This window comes from Thalassophryne amazonica, chromosome 18 (assembly GCF_902500255.1).
Source record: "Thalassophryne amazonica chromosome 18, fThaAma1.1, whole genome shotgun sequence".
NCBI classification, from domain to species: domain Eukaryota; kingdom Metazoa; phylum Chordata; class Actinopteri; order Batrachoidiformes; family Batrachoididae; genus Thalassophryne; species Thalassophryne amazonica.
Genome location: NC_047120.1, coordinates 15,778,086 through 15,793,758, shown reverse-complemented (window position 1 = coordinate 15,793,758; position 15,673 = coordinate 15,778,086). Strand labels below are relative to the sequence as shown.

At 39.0% G+C, this 15,673-nt stretch overlaps 1 protein-coding gene across 1 annotated transcript in view; it reads left to right on the top strand.

Moving 5' to 3' along the window:
* LOC117530533 (formin-2-like) overlaps nucleotides 1-15,673 on the top strand; it is a 116,112-nt gene that overhangs the window by 35,673 nt on the left and 64,766 nt on the right. The window contains 3 exon segments of the mRNA XM_034193425.1: nucleotides 4,621-4,774; nucleotides 8,441-8,528; nucleotides 9,789-9,850. Coding sequence (XP_034049316.1) covers nucleotides 4,621-4,774; nucleotides 8,441-8,528; nucleotides 9,789-9,850 — 304 coding nt within the window.

The following is a 15,673-nucleotide window of genomic DNA, read 5'->3' as shown; positions in this document are numbered from 1 at the left end:
TTCACCATGTCTAGATGCCTAAATTCTTGTGATTGGCTGATTAGCTATTTGTGTTAACAAGCAATTGAACAGGTGTACCTAATAAATTGCTCAGAGAGTGTACAAACAAACACATTCACACACCTACGGCCAGTTTAAAGTTTCCAGTTCACCTACACAGTAAATTTTGCAGAGTAAAATTTACTCTGCTGGGATAACATTTGGTCCCAGTCTATATAGAGTTAAATATACTCTACCACAGGGCTAAATCAACTCAACACAGTGTAAAATCAACACTTAATGGAGTAGAACCACTTGATTTGACAAGATGGTGTCGCCTACCGAACGGCCCGCCCTAAAAATTAGTCCGCCCTGCCTTCACTGTGCATGCGTCTTTAGCCGCCGGTTCACGGATTAACACCTCGTTTCTGCTTAAAACTGACTTCAGAATGATTTAAGAGGTTTAAAAGGTTAATAATCCCATTTATTCCATTTGATCGCTTTGGGTGAAGAGACTCTCTCTTAGATGAGCGGCCTGAGCTCTGACATGATGCATGCGCAGTGGAGGCAGGGCGGACCAATTTTTAGGGGAGTACCGTCAGTACCGTTCGGCGACAATGTAGAGCTGATTTCACTTTGTAATAGGAATGTATTTTACTCTATTTAGACTGGGACGAAATGTTATCTTGGTGAGTATATTTTACTCAACAAAATTTACTGTGTATACTGCATGTCTATGGAAGTGGGAGGAACCCGTGCAAACACGTGGAGAACATGTGAACTCCACACAGAGAAGACCAGGTGGGAAGTGATCCAAGGTCCTTCTTTCTGTGAGCCAACAATGCCGCCCAGCTGAATTACACAGTATCAGGTTTGATGGACAGAGACGTCTGGACACAATTGCAGGACTTGTCAACACAGCTCTGGTTTTAAAATGTTTACTGAAGAAGTCAGTGGGGTTCAGTACACAGCAAGACAGTCCAAAATCAGCAAAAAAATCCAAAACATCAGACGTAAGGTGTGATCGGTATAAACAGGCAGGTGGTCAAAACACAACGTTGGGTAGCAAGACTAGGAACACAGAAAACAGAGCTGGAAATGAAGACACAATGCAGAACGATCTGGCGGGGAACTAGTGCAACCAGTGGAGCTTAATACACCCAGGTGATGAGCTACAGATTAGAAACAGGTGTGTGGAAAGTTCCAGAACAGGGCGTGGCCCAGACAGAGTGTAAACCCCACCACCAAGCACCAAGAGAGACAGACAAGAGAGATAGGGACAGACAAAGCCCAAACAGGAAAAACCCAGCAAGAGGAGTCACACACAGAAAAAACAAACTCAAACTCAAACCTAAGCAGAACTAAACAAACAGAGCATAATAACAAGTCCAGATCATGGACACACAGCAACAAATCACAAGTTACCTCAAAGTGCCGCACGGAGGCTTCGCGTAACACGTAACAGATTTTCTTGTCATGAAGCATTAAGCGATACACTCTTATAGTAAATATCTAAACATATTTATTATGACACAAAAACAAATCCTGCCTCAGTTTAGTGTGTTTCATTACTATATATAGTCCTTATTTATATAAATTATAAAATAATACTGATTACAGATGAATATTCAGGAACAAAACAAGATAAACCATATGGCTAAATATTTTACTGTGCAAAAACATTGCACTGTGAAAAAAAGATGTGTATTTTATTACTATTTGTTCCTGACATAATTTTTTTTTTTACCTCAGGACACCACGACACTATAGTTGAAATCAATTGAATTTCAGCTTAATTCAATGTCAATAAAGATATTGCATTAACCATTTAGGAATTAGACATTTTTATGCACAATACCCTTTATTTTCAGACTGACTACTGACTGTTAGTCAACATGACTAACAACTACAATAATAAATAGAATTTTATACTTTAACCTTATACTTAGAACCTGTTACAGTTAATGACGACTGAAGTCTGGAAGTCGAGGACCTGATGACTTTCCTTCCTTGACATGTATTTTGAGGTCTGCAGCCTTCTACAGCTGCTACTTTTTCTGCCTTTCTGCCTTCAGTTTTGTGATCTGTTAGTAAAAACATGCTCAATTGGGTTTATGTCGGTTGACTGACTTGGCCATTGAAGAATATTCCACTGTTTTTTTTCTTGAGAAGCTGATGGGTTGCATTGGATTTTTTTTTTTTTTTTTTGGTCCGATCTCATTATCCATCTCCACTGTGAAGCTCTGAACTGTCAGTTTGGAAGCATCTGGTTGAAAATCACAAACTTTCTGTGATGTCACACATCGGTTTTCTGAAGACACCCGGAAAAAACAGTTTGAAGGTCAGTAAGTGCTGCTCTGGGTGTTGCTGTGCTGACAATACACCTGCATCCCTGTTAATCCATAACTGAGTAAACAGTTGAAGCAGGGGCAAGACCCTGTAGTCCATGAGCCAGTCATGAATTTTGACCTAATCTGTACCACTTAAGGGGAAAAAAAACAACACTTGTTCTGGAGTTATGGGGTAAAAACAGCAAAAATGGTGACAAAGGTCAATTTCAGTTTGTACAGGGGTCAAAAGTTAAAGTTGCTCCAATTTCAGCAAAAAATGATGCAAATTATTGGTTGAAATAAAAGGATCAGTAAATGGAATTGTTTTGACTGTGCTGAATGCTTTGTCTCCAAAGTAAAGGTCAAACAAAGTCAACATCCATTGAATTCTATGACATGTGACATATGTTACCCTGTAACATGATAACTAAGCATGACAGATGGTGAAAACTATTCCTTTGTATAACCCTATTAACCCAAACAATAATTTGCATAATTTTTTACTGAAACGAGCAACTTTAATATTTGACCCCTGTACAAACTGAAACTGACCTGTGTCACCATTTTTGCTGTTTTGACCCCATAACTCCAGAACATTCCGTCATAGATAGTCCAAACTATACCTTTTTGGAATTGTTATGATCAGACAAGTAATGTGATATAGTTTTCAACATGATTGGAGCATTTTTAAAGTTTGACCTCTGTGTAATTCTTCATTGACCCCTACCTGACTACAGCTACCACCCTGGGATGGCTATCATACATTTTGTGTAGACAATGATACACTGAGGCTGGATTCTAAGTGTTGTTTTTTCCCCATAAGTGGTACCGAAAACCTGCTTGGCCAATGGACTACTGGTTGACTTGGACAGGATGAATATGACCTGAACATTCCTCCATCTCAGATGTTGGGCAATGCCAATATCTTTGCAGGAGAACAAAGGGCTCACTAAAGGCTGGAGAAGACCAAGGACATGCCCATCATTTATACCTGGTTGCAGCAGATGAATGGTTCCTTCTTCGGGTGGGGAAGTTGCCATTCAAGACCCAAGGTTGTTCCACACTGTGAGCGATGTGGTAACATGCACCACAAATTCATGCTCTGAGACCTGACCTGACCTCTGTATATGTGCATAAAAGTGGTTGTGCTTCCTGAACGGTTAATGCAATATTTCACCACTAGAGCACTTTCCATAGAGTGATAAGTGCTAAATGCTGATTGGAATGGTTGGAAGAAATTCTTATGGGACAAACAAGCCACAAGGTGTTGTGTCATGAGTCATAATGACTCCCACAAATCCATAAATAATTGAGTTGTCAACGGATCATAAGTAGCACTTTTTGCATCATTTACAATTTTAGACATGTCAAGTGAGATAGTTTCAAATCCAGAAAGTGTCAGTTTTTAAATATCTCAGGGTCTTGTTCATGAGTGAGGGTCAGTTGGAGCATTCGATGGACAGATGGATTGGGGCAGCATCTGATATTTTATGGACACTGTAGTGGAGAAGGAGCTCAGCCAGATGGCAAAACTTTTAATTCTCCAACACCCCTCTTCTCACCTATGGTCATGAACTTTGGATAATGACTAAAAATATAAGGTTGAGGATACAAGTGGCAGAAATTAAATTCCTGTGTCAGGTATCTGAGCCAACTTCCTGGGCAAGATAAGAAGCTTGACTATCCACAAGGGACTTGGAATGGAGCTGCTGCTTTTTCACATCGAAAGGAGCCAGCTGAGGTAGTTCTAGCATCTGTTGAGGACGACCTCTGGTTGCCAATCTAGGGAGGTGTTCCATGAACTGCCAAGTGGGAGGAGGCTCCAGGGAAACCCAGGACATCCTGGAGGGATTGTATTTCCTAGCTGGTTTGGGAACACCTCAGGATTCCTCCATTAAGAGTTAGAGGACTTGGCTAGGGACATTTTGGATGAGCTGTTTGGTCAACTGCCACTGTGATCTCGAGCCAGACAAATGGTAGAACATGAATGAATGTCAACAATTATTGTAGCTTTTAGGTCATCTATGCCATTTCAATTTTTTGAATCGAACAACACACCAAACAATTGTTGTCTTTTCTAAACAATTCCACAGCAGCCTGTCCAGACAGAACTTAGCCAATCTATCAAAATTCAGTTTGTAAAAATATTAGACATTTTCAATTCAGTAGACTAGTGATAGAGATGGGACTTTCAATTTTATGAATAAGTGAGAAAAATGTCAGTTTTATTGAAAAAAAAAGCATTTTTTCAACACATAAATCTACTTTTTCTTTTGTATTGTATTCTAATTCTCTCTCTGCTTTTCATCAGAGAGGTTTCTTCTATGACACCAATGGTGTGGGAGACAATTGAGGAGCCTAATGTGAACTTTGAGGAATTTGTGGAGTTGTTCTCAAAGATGGCCATTAAGGAGAAGAAAAAGCCACTTTCTGACACAATTACCAAATCCAAGGAAAACAGGTCTGTATATTATGTTCAAGCACCAAACATATTAATGTCTCATATCTTATCTTTAATATAGTCCATAGGGCCAAGCAGGTTTTCTGTACCACTGAAGGTGACCAAACGACACTTAGAATCCAGCCTCAGTGTACCATGGCCTACACAAAATGTAAAAATGCCACAATCATGTTGAAAACTTTATCACATTATTTGTCTGATCATATCGATTCCAAAAAGGTATAGTTTGGACTATCTGTGACTGAATGTTCTGGAGTTATGGGTTAAAACAGCAAAAATGGTGACAAAGGTCGATTTCAGTTTGTACAGTGGTCAAAATTTAAAGTTGCTCCAATTTCAGTAAAAATGCTGCAAATTATTGTTTGGGTTGATAGGTCTAATAAGGAATAGTTTCCACATCTGTCATGCTTAGTTTTTATGTTACAGGGTAACCTATACCACCTGTCATTGAATTCAATGGACGTCAACCTTGTTTGACGTTTACTTTGGAGACCAAACATTCAGCACAGTCAACACTATTCCATTATTAATCCTTTTATTTCAACCAATAATTTGCATTTTTTTTTTTTTTTTTTTTACTGAAATTGAATTAACTTAACTTTTGACACTGTTTTTTGGTCACCTTCAGTGGTACTAAAAGTGATTACTGGTGCCTGGACTAATATTTGATCCTGATTTCTGTGAAGCCCAAAAATACTTATGTAGTAAATTACTTGTTTCCTATAAATAATATTTTTCACAAATTAAATTCTGTTATGGTAAATACTTTTTTTTTTATTACACATACCCATGTGGTACTGGGGATTGCTAGTTCTACCAGAAAGACACTGGAGGAAAATTAAACTTCAAATTTCAAAACATCAAGAAAAGATACAAAATGTTATAATAGTTTTTAGTGTAATCGATGTGGTGTAGGCCCCATCTTGATAGAGAGTAGAGTTAAGATGATCACAAATTCTGCTAATGGAAAAGTCTGGGGCGGAGCCTACCCCTAGGCATTGGACAGGGACCAACTGTTGGTGGTGTGGTGGAGGAAGGGATGTCTTTTCTGTGAACTGTAAACAGCAAGAGGTGAATGAGAACACTGACATATTAAGGAATGTCCATAGTTCCTATTGGTTGAGAGCTGATGACTAATGGGGGAACATCTGCTTTGTTTAGAGATAAATCTGATGTTAATAAAGTAATTCTGAGTGAATACTTAAAGATCTGAGTCTTCTGGTAGAACGTATGCTGCACTGGATTTCTTATACTATATTATGTTCAGCCAGTCTTGCGTTGAGTTTACAAACTCTTTCACAATATAAAAGGAGCCACACAGACACTTTTTTATTAAACCTAAGACTGATATATCAGTAAAAATGAGTGATGCACAAAAGTAATAACTGTATGTTAATTTATGCAGATGGGGGTAATAAGCTTTATCAATTTTACAGATGTTTGTGCTTTTATTTTGTTAGTACAGCTTGAAAAAAATGCTGTTGAATTCGACAGCTCACGTAATTTGATGCCAGACTACAATTAAAGGCTAGAATGAGATAAAGGACAGATTGTAGTGAACGGTGAGTGATTTCTTTGATCAGAGCAGGCGGCAATCGGCAGGTGGCATTAAATGGGCAGAAATTTGTGCCGTAAGGGTATCCCTGAGGTGCACAGCTCTGCTCATCGCTCTTAGTGCAGCAGATAACTGAAACAATCCTGCAAATGGTGATACAAGCATCAAATTCAGCACAAATACTCCTTAGACATTATTCTGTTGTTCAATAGGTAGGGGTCCATTGAAGAATTGAAAATTATTGGTTGAGCTAATAGGATTAATAAATGGAACAGTTCTGACAGTGTTGAATGCTTGGTCTCCAAAGTAAAGGTCAAAAAAGGTCAATGTCCATTGGATTCTATGACATGTCACATATGTTACCCTGTAACATGATAACTAAACACAACAGATGGTCCAAACTATTACTTTTTAAAACTATGTTAACTCAACTAATAATTTGCATCACTTTTTACTAAAATTGGGGCAACTTTAACTTTTTGACCCCTGTACAAACTGAAACTGACCTTTGTCACTATTTTTGCTGTTTTTACCCCATAACTCCATAACATTCAGTCACAGATAGTCTAAACTATACCTTTTTGGAATTGTTATGATCAAGCAAATAATGTGATATAGTTTTTCAATATAATTACAGCATCTTTAGTTTGACCCCTGTGTAATTCTTCAGTTGACCCCTACCTGGCTGCCTATTGAAACTTCAGGTGGCTAATTGGTTATTTCAAAAGAGTAATGTCTAAGAAGTATTTGTGCAAAATTTGATGCTTGTATCACCATTTGCAGGATTCTGCTCTAAATATTGTCTTATCTGCTGCACTCTTTGGCATGTGGCACAAGTAGATGACTTGAACATGCAGGTAGAACATGCAGTGACAGGGACCTACCATTCTCTGAGGAAAACCCTCCTTCTGATCCTGATCTGCAACAAAAATCCTCTGAAATACAAATTCTGCTTTTCAATAAAGGTTTTGAGATAACATTTTAGCGTTGTGCAATGCGGTAATAACCACCAGGTTAGTGCATAGGCTGTTTGCATTTGGCTCCATCTTGTCTTGTGGACACAACTGCTTGTGTCATGGGCTGCGTCCATATTTGGTTGAAGTCTGCAACAAACAGCTATTTCATCAGTATATGATTTGTATGACATGAAAATTTGGACTGCTGCTGTAGTAAATCAGGCCTGATCTCCTCATTTCTGGAATTGGAAAGGCAGTCAGGGCCAAAAATTGACAATGGCAGACTTGCTTTAGGCTCTAACCAGGGACTTTAGCCCTAACTCAATATATTTGGCAATTGGTCTCTTTTGAGAAACCACAGCTAACTGGACTAATTGTATGACAGATGATTACATAGTGAAACTTGGAAAAGGTGCCCTATTTGCATTGCGAGGGAGAGCTATGACACTGCTACCATGTGATGTATTATCTGAGCATGATCCAGCACACAGATGCCACAGTGAGGACCCAAGTAAGTGTTACAGGCCAAGGTGACGCCAAGATATCTGTCTGTCTCCAGCAGCTGGATGGATACTTTTGGGAGGTGGGGATGAACTGATTGTCTGTCTGGATAGTGACCAACCGTCAGTTCCATAGTGTGGTGGATGCAGCAACGTGCAGCACCAACACATACTCCCTGACCTGACCTGCTCTGATTTTTGGCAAAATTTAATCAATCCAACACCTAACAATGTAAAATGCAAGTTCTTTTCAAGTACATTTGTCTAATTTCCAGTCGGAATGCCCCATTTACACAGAATCACTTTAGACGTCAAATTCAGTGAGAAATCATTACTTGTTTCAGGAAAATATGTCTTTAATATTCCATATTTTAAGCTACTGTGGTGTTGTAAAAGAAATAACACTGGCAACATTATACAATGACGCTCAAAGGAGTTTGTTAAATTTCTAGTTCATGAGCAGTTCACCTTAACCAGATAACCCATCCACCTGGCTGATGTGACGTCTATCCAAGATGCTGATTAAACACCATGACTCCTGCACAGATGTGCCTTGGACTGGTCACAACAAGGCCACTCTAAAATGTGAAAAAGATGCTGAGTCGGGGAAGCTGTTGGATATAAACTTTCCAATCTCATCATCTGTCTGTGTTTTGTAGGTGGTGAAGCTCCTAAATAACAAACGCTCTCAGGCAGTTGGAATCCTCATGTCGTCCCTACACCTTGATATGAAAGATATTCATCATGGTGAGTTCATCATCTTGTTTGTCAAATGTTTCACGTAGCCTTTTTGTCAGCCTGGCATTCAGTGCGGTCTTTATGGGATAGCACAGCTGTAGCTCACAAGTTGGAGCCAAATGGACAAAACCAAAAACAAAATGGAAAAAAATGGCAAGAAATAGGAATCATCAGTTTTCAAGACACTTGGTTCAGTTTTCAGGGTGTTTTATTGGGGAGGTGATGGTTTATTGGTAAGCGTTGGGCTTGAGACCAGGGGATCCTCAGTTCAAACCCCAGTCTGACCAAAAAGTCGGCCCTTGAGCAAGGTCCTTAATCGCCAAGTTGCTCCTGGTGTGTAGTGACAGCCTTACATGGCAGAACACTGACATTGGTGTGAATGGGTGAATGCAAGGCATCAGTGTAAAGCGCTTTGAGCTTCTGATATAGATGGAAAAGCGTTATATAAATGCACTCCGTTTACCATATAGGTTACTTTGCTTGCAACCTTGCTTACAACCAAACTATATTTCTTGTCTTATTTGTTATCCATCTGAAATTTACACAGCTCCCATTCACCTGTAGCAAAAATATTATAATATTTCTCTAAGTAAATACTATATAATTGGAGGTAAAGTGCCACAGTTATCTGGAAATTCATAAAGTTCCACCTTCACATGCATACTACTTAAATGGTAAATGGACTGCATTTATATAGCGCTTTTCCATCTGCAACAGACACTCAAAGCGCTTTACAATGATGCCTCACATTCACCCCAATGTCAGGGTGCTGCCATACAAGGTACTCACTACACACCGGGAGCAACTAGGGGATTAAGGACCTTGCCCAAGGGTCCTTCGTGATTTTCCGGTCAGGCTGGATTTGAACAGAGGATCCTCTGGTCTCAAGCCCAACGCTTAACCACTAGACCATCACCTCTCCTGATGACTCATGGCTTTTTTTACAAACAAAAAGTGTTCAAATGCAAAACACATATTTGTGTTGATAATAATTTCATAATATTGCTGCATGATGCTTATTACATGATATGTCAAAATGTATATGGTATAAATGTAATGCATTCAAATGTATTGTGAAATAAAAAAATCAAAGCCATCATCTAAAGACTGAGAATTCTACAATCTACAGGATGAAGATGAAACATCCTTTTGTCTTTTCATTTCCTTTGTAATTATTTCACGCTTTGTGCTGCTCATGCCTTGGCTCGACAACTGTCTGTTACAATGGAATTCCTTTGAATTTAATCTCACGCTTTTCTCTACTTCCAGCTGTTCTCAACTTGGACAATAGCATAGTTGATCTGGAAACCCTTCAGGCCTTGTATGAAAATGTGAGCAACAATCATTCCTTCATGTCTTTCAGTCAGTTTCAGTTCTCTTTCTATTGCAGGATATGTGTCTCCACATATGTCATAAAGTATACCATAATATTTGTCCAAACAAAAACATTACAAAAAGGTATAATTTGTACTGTCTAATACCACAGGTTACAGAGTTATTAAGTAAAGATGGCAAACATTGCCTTGCCTCTATTGGTGGTTCGCTCTCAATGCGGTATTGTATCACTTCCTGTTCCGGAGCACAGCGGTGTTTTTCTGTATCTGTTAGCTGTTTAATCTGTGCAGTTAGATTGATCTAGTTATCTAGATTACGATTTGTTTCCCAGTGTAATCTTTACGTGCCTTAACTAAAGCACTCCTTCTGCTGAATCACCTCTAGCTTAGCCGCCGTTAGTTCCCCTCTGGCAGATCCCGAGCAGCCGGGAAAGCAGGCCGACTGGGTGACTGTGAGGAGGAAGCGTAGTTCTAAACAGAAGCCCCGTGTACACCGCCAACCCGTTCACATTTCTAACCGTTTTTCCCCACTCGACGACACACCCGCAGAGGATCAAACTCTGGTTATTGGTGACTCTGTTTTGAGAAATGTGAAGTTAGCGACACCAGCAACCATAGTCAATTGTCTTCCGGGGGCTAGAGCAGGCAACATTGAAGGAAATTTGAAACTGCTGGCTAAGGCGCGTAAATTTGGTAAGATTGTAATTCACGTCGGCAGTAATGACACCCGGTTACGCCAATCGGAGGTCACTAAAATTAACATTGAATCGGTGTGTAACTTTGCAAAAACAATGTCGGACTCTGTAGTTTTCTCTGGGCCCCTCCCCAATCGGACCGGGAGTGACATGTTAGCCGCATGTTCTCCTTGAATTGCTGGCTGTCTGAGTGGTGTCCAAAAAATGAGGTGGGCTTCATAGATAATTGGCAAAGCTTCTGGGGAAAACCTGGTCTTGTTAGGAGAGACAGCATTCATCCCACTTTGGATGGAGCAGCTCTCATTTCTAGAAATCTGGCCAATTTTCTTAAATCCTCCAAACTGTGACTATCCAGGGTTGGGACCAGGAAGCAGAGTTGTAGTCTTACACACCTCTCTGCAGCTTCTCTTCCCCTGCCATCCCCTCATTACCCCATCCCCGTAGAGACGGTGTCTGCTCCCAGACCACCAATAACCAGCAAAAATCTATTTAAGCATAAAAATTCAAAAAGAAAAAAATAATATAGCACCTTCAACTGCACCACAGACTAAAACAGTTAAATGTGGTCTATTAAACATTAGGTCTCTCTCTTCTAAGTCCCTGTTAGTAAATGATATAATAATTGATCAACATATTGATTTATTCTGCCTTACAGAAACCTGGTTACAGCAGGATGAATATGTTAGTTTAAATGAGTCAACACCCCCGAGTCACACTAACTGTCAGAACACTCGTAGCACGGGCCGGGACTGAGGATTAGCAGCAATCTTCCATTCCAGCTTATTAATTAATCAAAAACCCAGACAGAGCTTTAATTCATTTGAAAGCTTGACTCTTAGTCTTGTCCATCCAAATTGGAAGTCCCAAAAACCAGTTTTATTTGTTATTATCTATCGTCCACCTGGTCGTTACTGTGAGTTTCTCTGTGAATTTTCAGACCTTTTGTCTGACTTAGTGCTTAGCTCAGATAAGATAATTATAGTGGGCGATTTTAACATCCACACAGATGCTGAGAATGACAGCCTCAACACTGCATTTAATCTATTATTAGACTCTATTGGCTTTGCTCAAAATGTAAATGAGTCCACCCACCACTTTAATCATATCTTAGATCTTGTTCTGACTTATGGTATGGAAATAGAAGACTTAACAGTATTCCCTGAAAACTCCCTTCTGTCTGATCATTTCTTAATAACATTTACATTTACTCTGATGGACTACCCAGCAGTGGGGAATAAGTTTCATTACACTAGAAGTCTTTCAGAAAGCGCTGTAACTAGGTTTAAGGATATGATTCCTTCTTTATGTTCTCTAATGCCATATAACAACACAGTGCACAGTAGCTACCTAAACTCTGTAAGTGAGATAGAGTATCTCGTCAATAGTTTTACATCCTCATTGAAGACAACTTTGGATGCTGTAGCTCCTCTGAAAAAGAGAGCTTTAAATCAGAAGTGCCTGACTCCGTGGTATAACTCACAAACTCGTAGCTTAAAGCAGATAACCCGTAAGTTGGAGAGGAAATGGCGTCTCACTAATTTAGAAGATCTTCACTTAGCCTGGAAAAAGAGTCTGTTGCTCTATAAAAAAGCCCTCCGTAAAGCTAGGACATCTTTCTACTTATCACTAATTGAAGAAAATAAGAACAACCCCAGGTTTCTTTTCAGCACTGTAGCCAGGCTGACAAAGAGTCAGAGCTCTATTGAGCTGAGTATTCCATTAACTTTAACTAGTAATGACTTCATGACTTTCTTTGCTAACAAAATTTTAACTATTAGAGAAAAAATTACTCATAACCATCCCAAAGACGTATCATTATCTTTGGCTGCTTTCAGTGATGCCGGTATTTGGTTAGACTCTTTCTCTCCGATTGTTCTGTCTGAGTTATTTTCATTAGTTACTTCATCCAAACCATCAACATGTTTATTAGACCCCATTCCTACCAGGCTGCTCAAGGAAGCCCTACCATTATTTAATGCTTCGATCTTAAATATGATCAATCTATCTTGTTAGTTGGCTATGTACCACAGGCTTTTAAGGTGGCAGTAATTAAACCATTACTTAAAAAGCCATCACTTGACCCAGCTATCTTAGCTAATTATAGGCCAATCTCCAACCTTCCTTTTCTCTCAAAAATTCTTGAAAGGGTAGTTGTAAAACAGCTAACTGATCATCTGCAGAGGAATGGTCTATTTGAAGAGTTTCAGTCAGGTTTTAGAATTCATCATAGTACAGAAACAGCATTAGTGAAGGTTACAAATGATCTTCTTATGGCCTCGGACAGTGGAATCATCTCTGTGCTTGTTCTGTTAGACCTCAGTGCTGCTTTTGATACTGTTGACCATAAAATTTTATTACAGAGATTAGAGCATGCCGTAGGTATTAAAGGCACTGCGCTGCGGTGGTTTGAATCATATTTGTCTAATAGATTACAATTTGTTCATGTAAATGGGGAATCTTCTTCACAGACTAAAGTTAATTATGGAGTTCCACAAGGTTCTGTGCTAGGACCAATTTTATTCACTTTATACATGCTTCCCTTAGGCAGTATTATTAGACGGTATTGCTTAAATTTTCATTGTTATGCAGATGATACCCAGCTTTATCTATCCATGAAGCCAGAGGACACACACCAATTAGATAAACTGCAGGATTGTCTTACAGACATAAAGACATGGATGACCTCTAATTTCCTGCTTTTAAACTCAGATAAAACTGAAGTTATTGTACTTGGCCCCACAAATCTTAGAAACATGGTGTCTAACCAGATCCTTACTCTGGATGGCATTACCCTGACCTCTAGTAATACTGTGAGAAATCTTGGAGTCATTTTTGATCAGGATATGTCATTCAAAGCGCATATTAAACAAATATGTAGGACTGCTTTTTTGCATTTACGCAATATCTCTAAAATTAGAAAGGTCTTGTCTCAGAGTGATGCTGAAAAACTAATTCATGCATTTATTTCCTCCAGGCTGGACTATTGTAATTCATTATTATCAGGTTGTCCTAAAAGTTCCCTAAAAAGCCTTCAGTTAATTCAAAATGCTGCAGCTAGAGTACTAACGGGGACTAGAAGGAGAGAGCATATCTCACCCATATTGGCCTCTCTTCATTGGCTTCCTGTTAATTCTAGAATAGAATTTAAAATTCTTCTTCTTACTTAAAAGGTTTTGAATAATCAGGTCCCATCTTATCTTAGGGACCTCGTAGTACCATATCACCCCAATAGAGTGCTTCGCTCTCAGACTGCAGGCTTACTTGTAGTTCCTAGGGTTTGTAAGAGTAGAATGGGAGGCAGAGCCTTCAGCTTTCAGGCTCCTCTCCTGTGGAATCAGCTCCCAATTCAGATCAGGGAGACAGACACCCTCTCTACTTTTAAGATTAGGCTTAAAACTTTCCTTTTTGCTAAAGCTTATAGTTAGGGCTGGATCAGGTGACCCTGAACCATCCCTTAGTTATGCTGCTATAGACGTAGACTGCTGGGGGGTTCCCATGATGCACTGTTTCTTTCTCTTTTTGCTCTGTATGCACCACTCTGCATTTAATCATTAGTGATCGATCTCTGCTCCCCTCCACAGCATGTCTTTTTCCTGGTTCTCTCCCTCAGCCCCAACCAGTCCCAGCAGAAGACTGCCCCTCCCTGAGCCTGGTTCTGCTGGAGGTTTCTTCCTGTTAAAAGGGAGTTTTTCCTTCCCACTGTAGCCAAGTGCTTGCTCACAGGGGGTCGTTTTGACCGTTGGGGTTTTACATAATTATTGTATGGCCTTGCCTTACAATATAAGGCGCCTTGGGGCAACTGTTTGTTGTGATTTGGCGCTATATAAAAAAAAATTGATTGATTGATTGATTGAAACATTGTGACAAAGTATGTACTGGGGTCAAAAATTAAAGTTGCTATAACTTTAGTTTTAAAAAATGGTGCAAATTATTGATTGAGCTAATAGCAGTTAATAAAGGAATAGTATACAAATAACAAATGCTTATGAGTGCAATGGTAAGAATATTCATATCATTACATGTTTAGCAAACATTCATTATTTGTTTTATATGACACCTAAATAGATCTGCATCATTTGATATTTTACATAAAATTAGGTTGTTCTTCTCAAAAAAGGAAGTGGACAGAAGCAGAGCGGATTGTGTCCACCCAAGATTTGACTTCACTAGAGTGATTGGAGACACATCTGCTTCTGTCACAATGGGAACTTGTCCAGTTCTTTTACAGCCGCTAAAGATGTCCCCGCTAACAATGTGGGTACTTAATTTAACTTTCTCTTATCATGGAAGCGTTTTTATGAAAACCTAATAGAGTCCTTCAATAGAGTGAAACACATGGGACAAAAATATAAGATAAATAGACCAAAAATGAACATAACATGACTTCAGTCATACAATGGGACAAATAATAAATGCCATATGGCATACAATCCACCATATCAGTTGATAAATATCTATTTAGGTGTTATATCATTTGTAGGATTTGTTATTATGGTGTTATAATTTGTATTTTGTAGAAAGCAATAGTCATTGTTTGCCCTTTACTTTTGAAAACTATCAGTCAGAACAGTTAAAATTTTCTTCTTTTTTTTTTAACCAAATTAAGGCAACTGTAATTTTTGACCACTGTACAAACTGAAATTGGCCTTTATCACATTTACTGTTTAGAGTCCATAGCTCAAAATTTGAGTCCATCCAAAGTATATTGTGTTGGAATCCTTATGAGCAGCTCAATAAGGTGGCATCATTTACAACATATTGGAATGAATTGCCATACCATCATATCATATCATCATTCTATAGGCTGTGGAATAATTAATAATGAGAAACACACGCTCTGTGAAATTGGTTGTTTTATATTCACTTGTCTTGCTCTGTTTCTTTCATTCTCCACAATAATTAGGCTTAAACTGCTTTAAAAACTCTGCATTTGCATGAGGTATGTGAGACGTAGATGCATTCTCATCACAGATTCTTCCTTAATAAATACCAGTTTGTACGTTGGGGAGAAGATGTCACTTTTGTGCAGATGTTAATTTAAAGAGGAGAATGCCCCCTAACAAGGCTTTGGCTGAATAAAGGGGGAGCTCATGTTATCAGCAAGTGAGAAGTTTATCACCCTCTA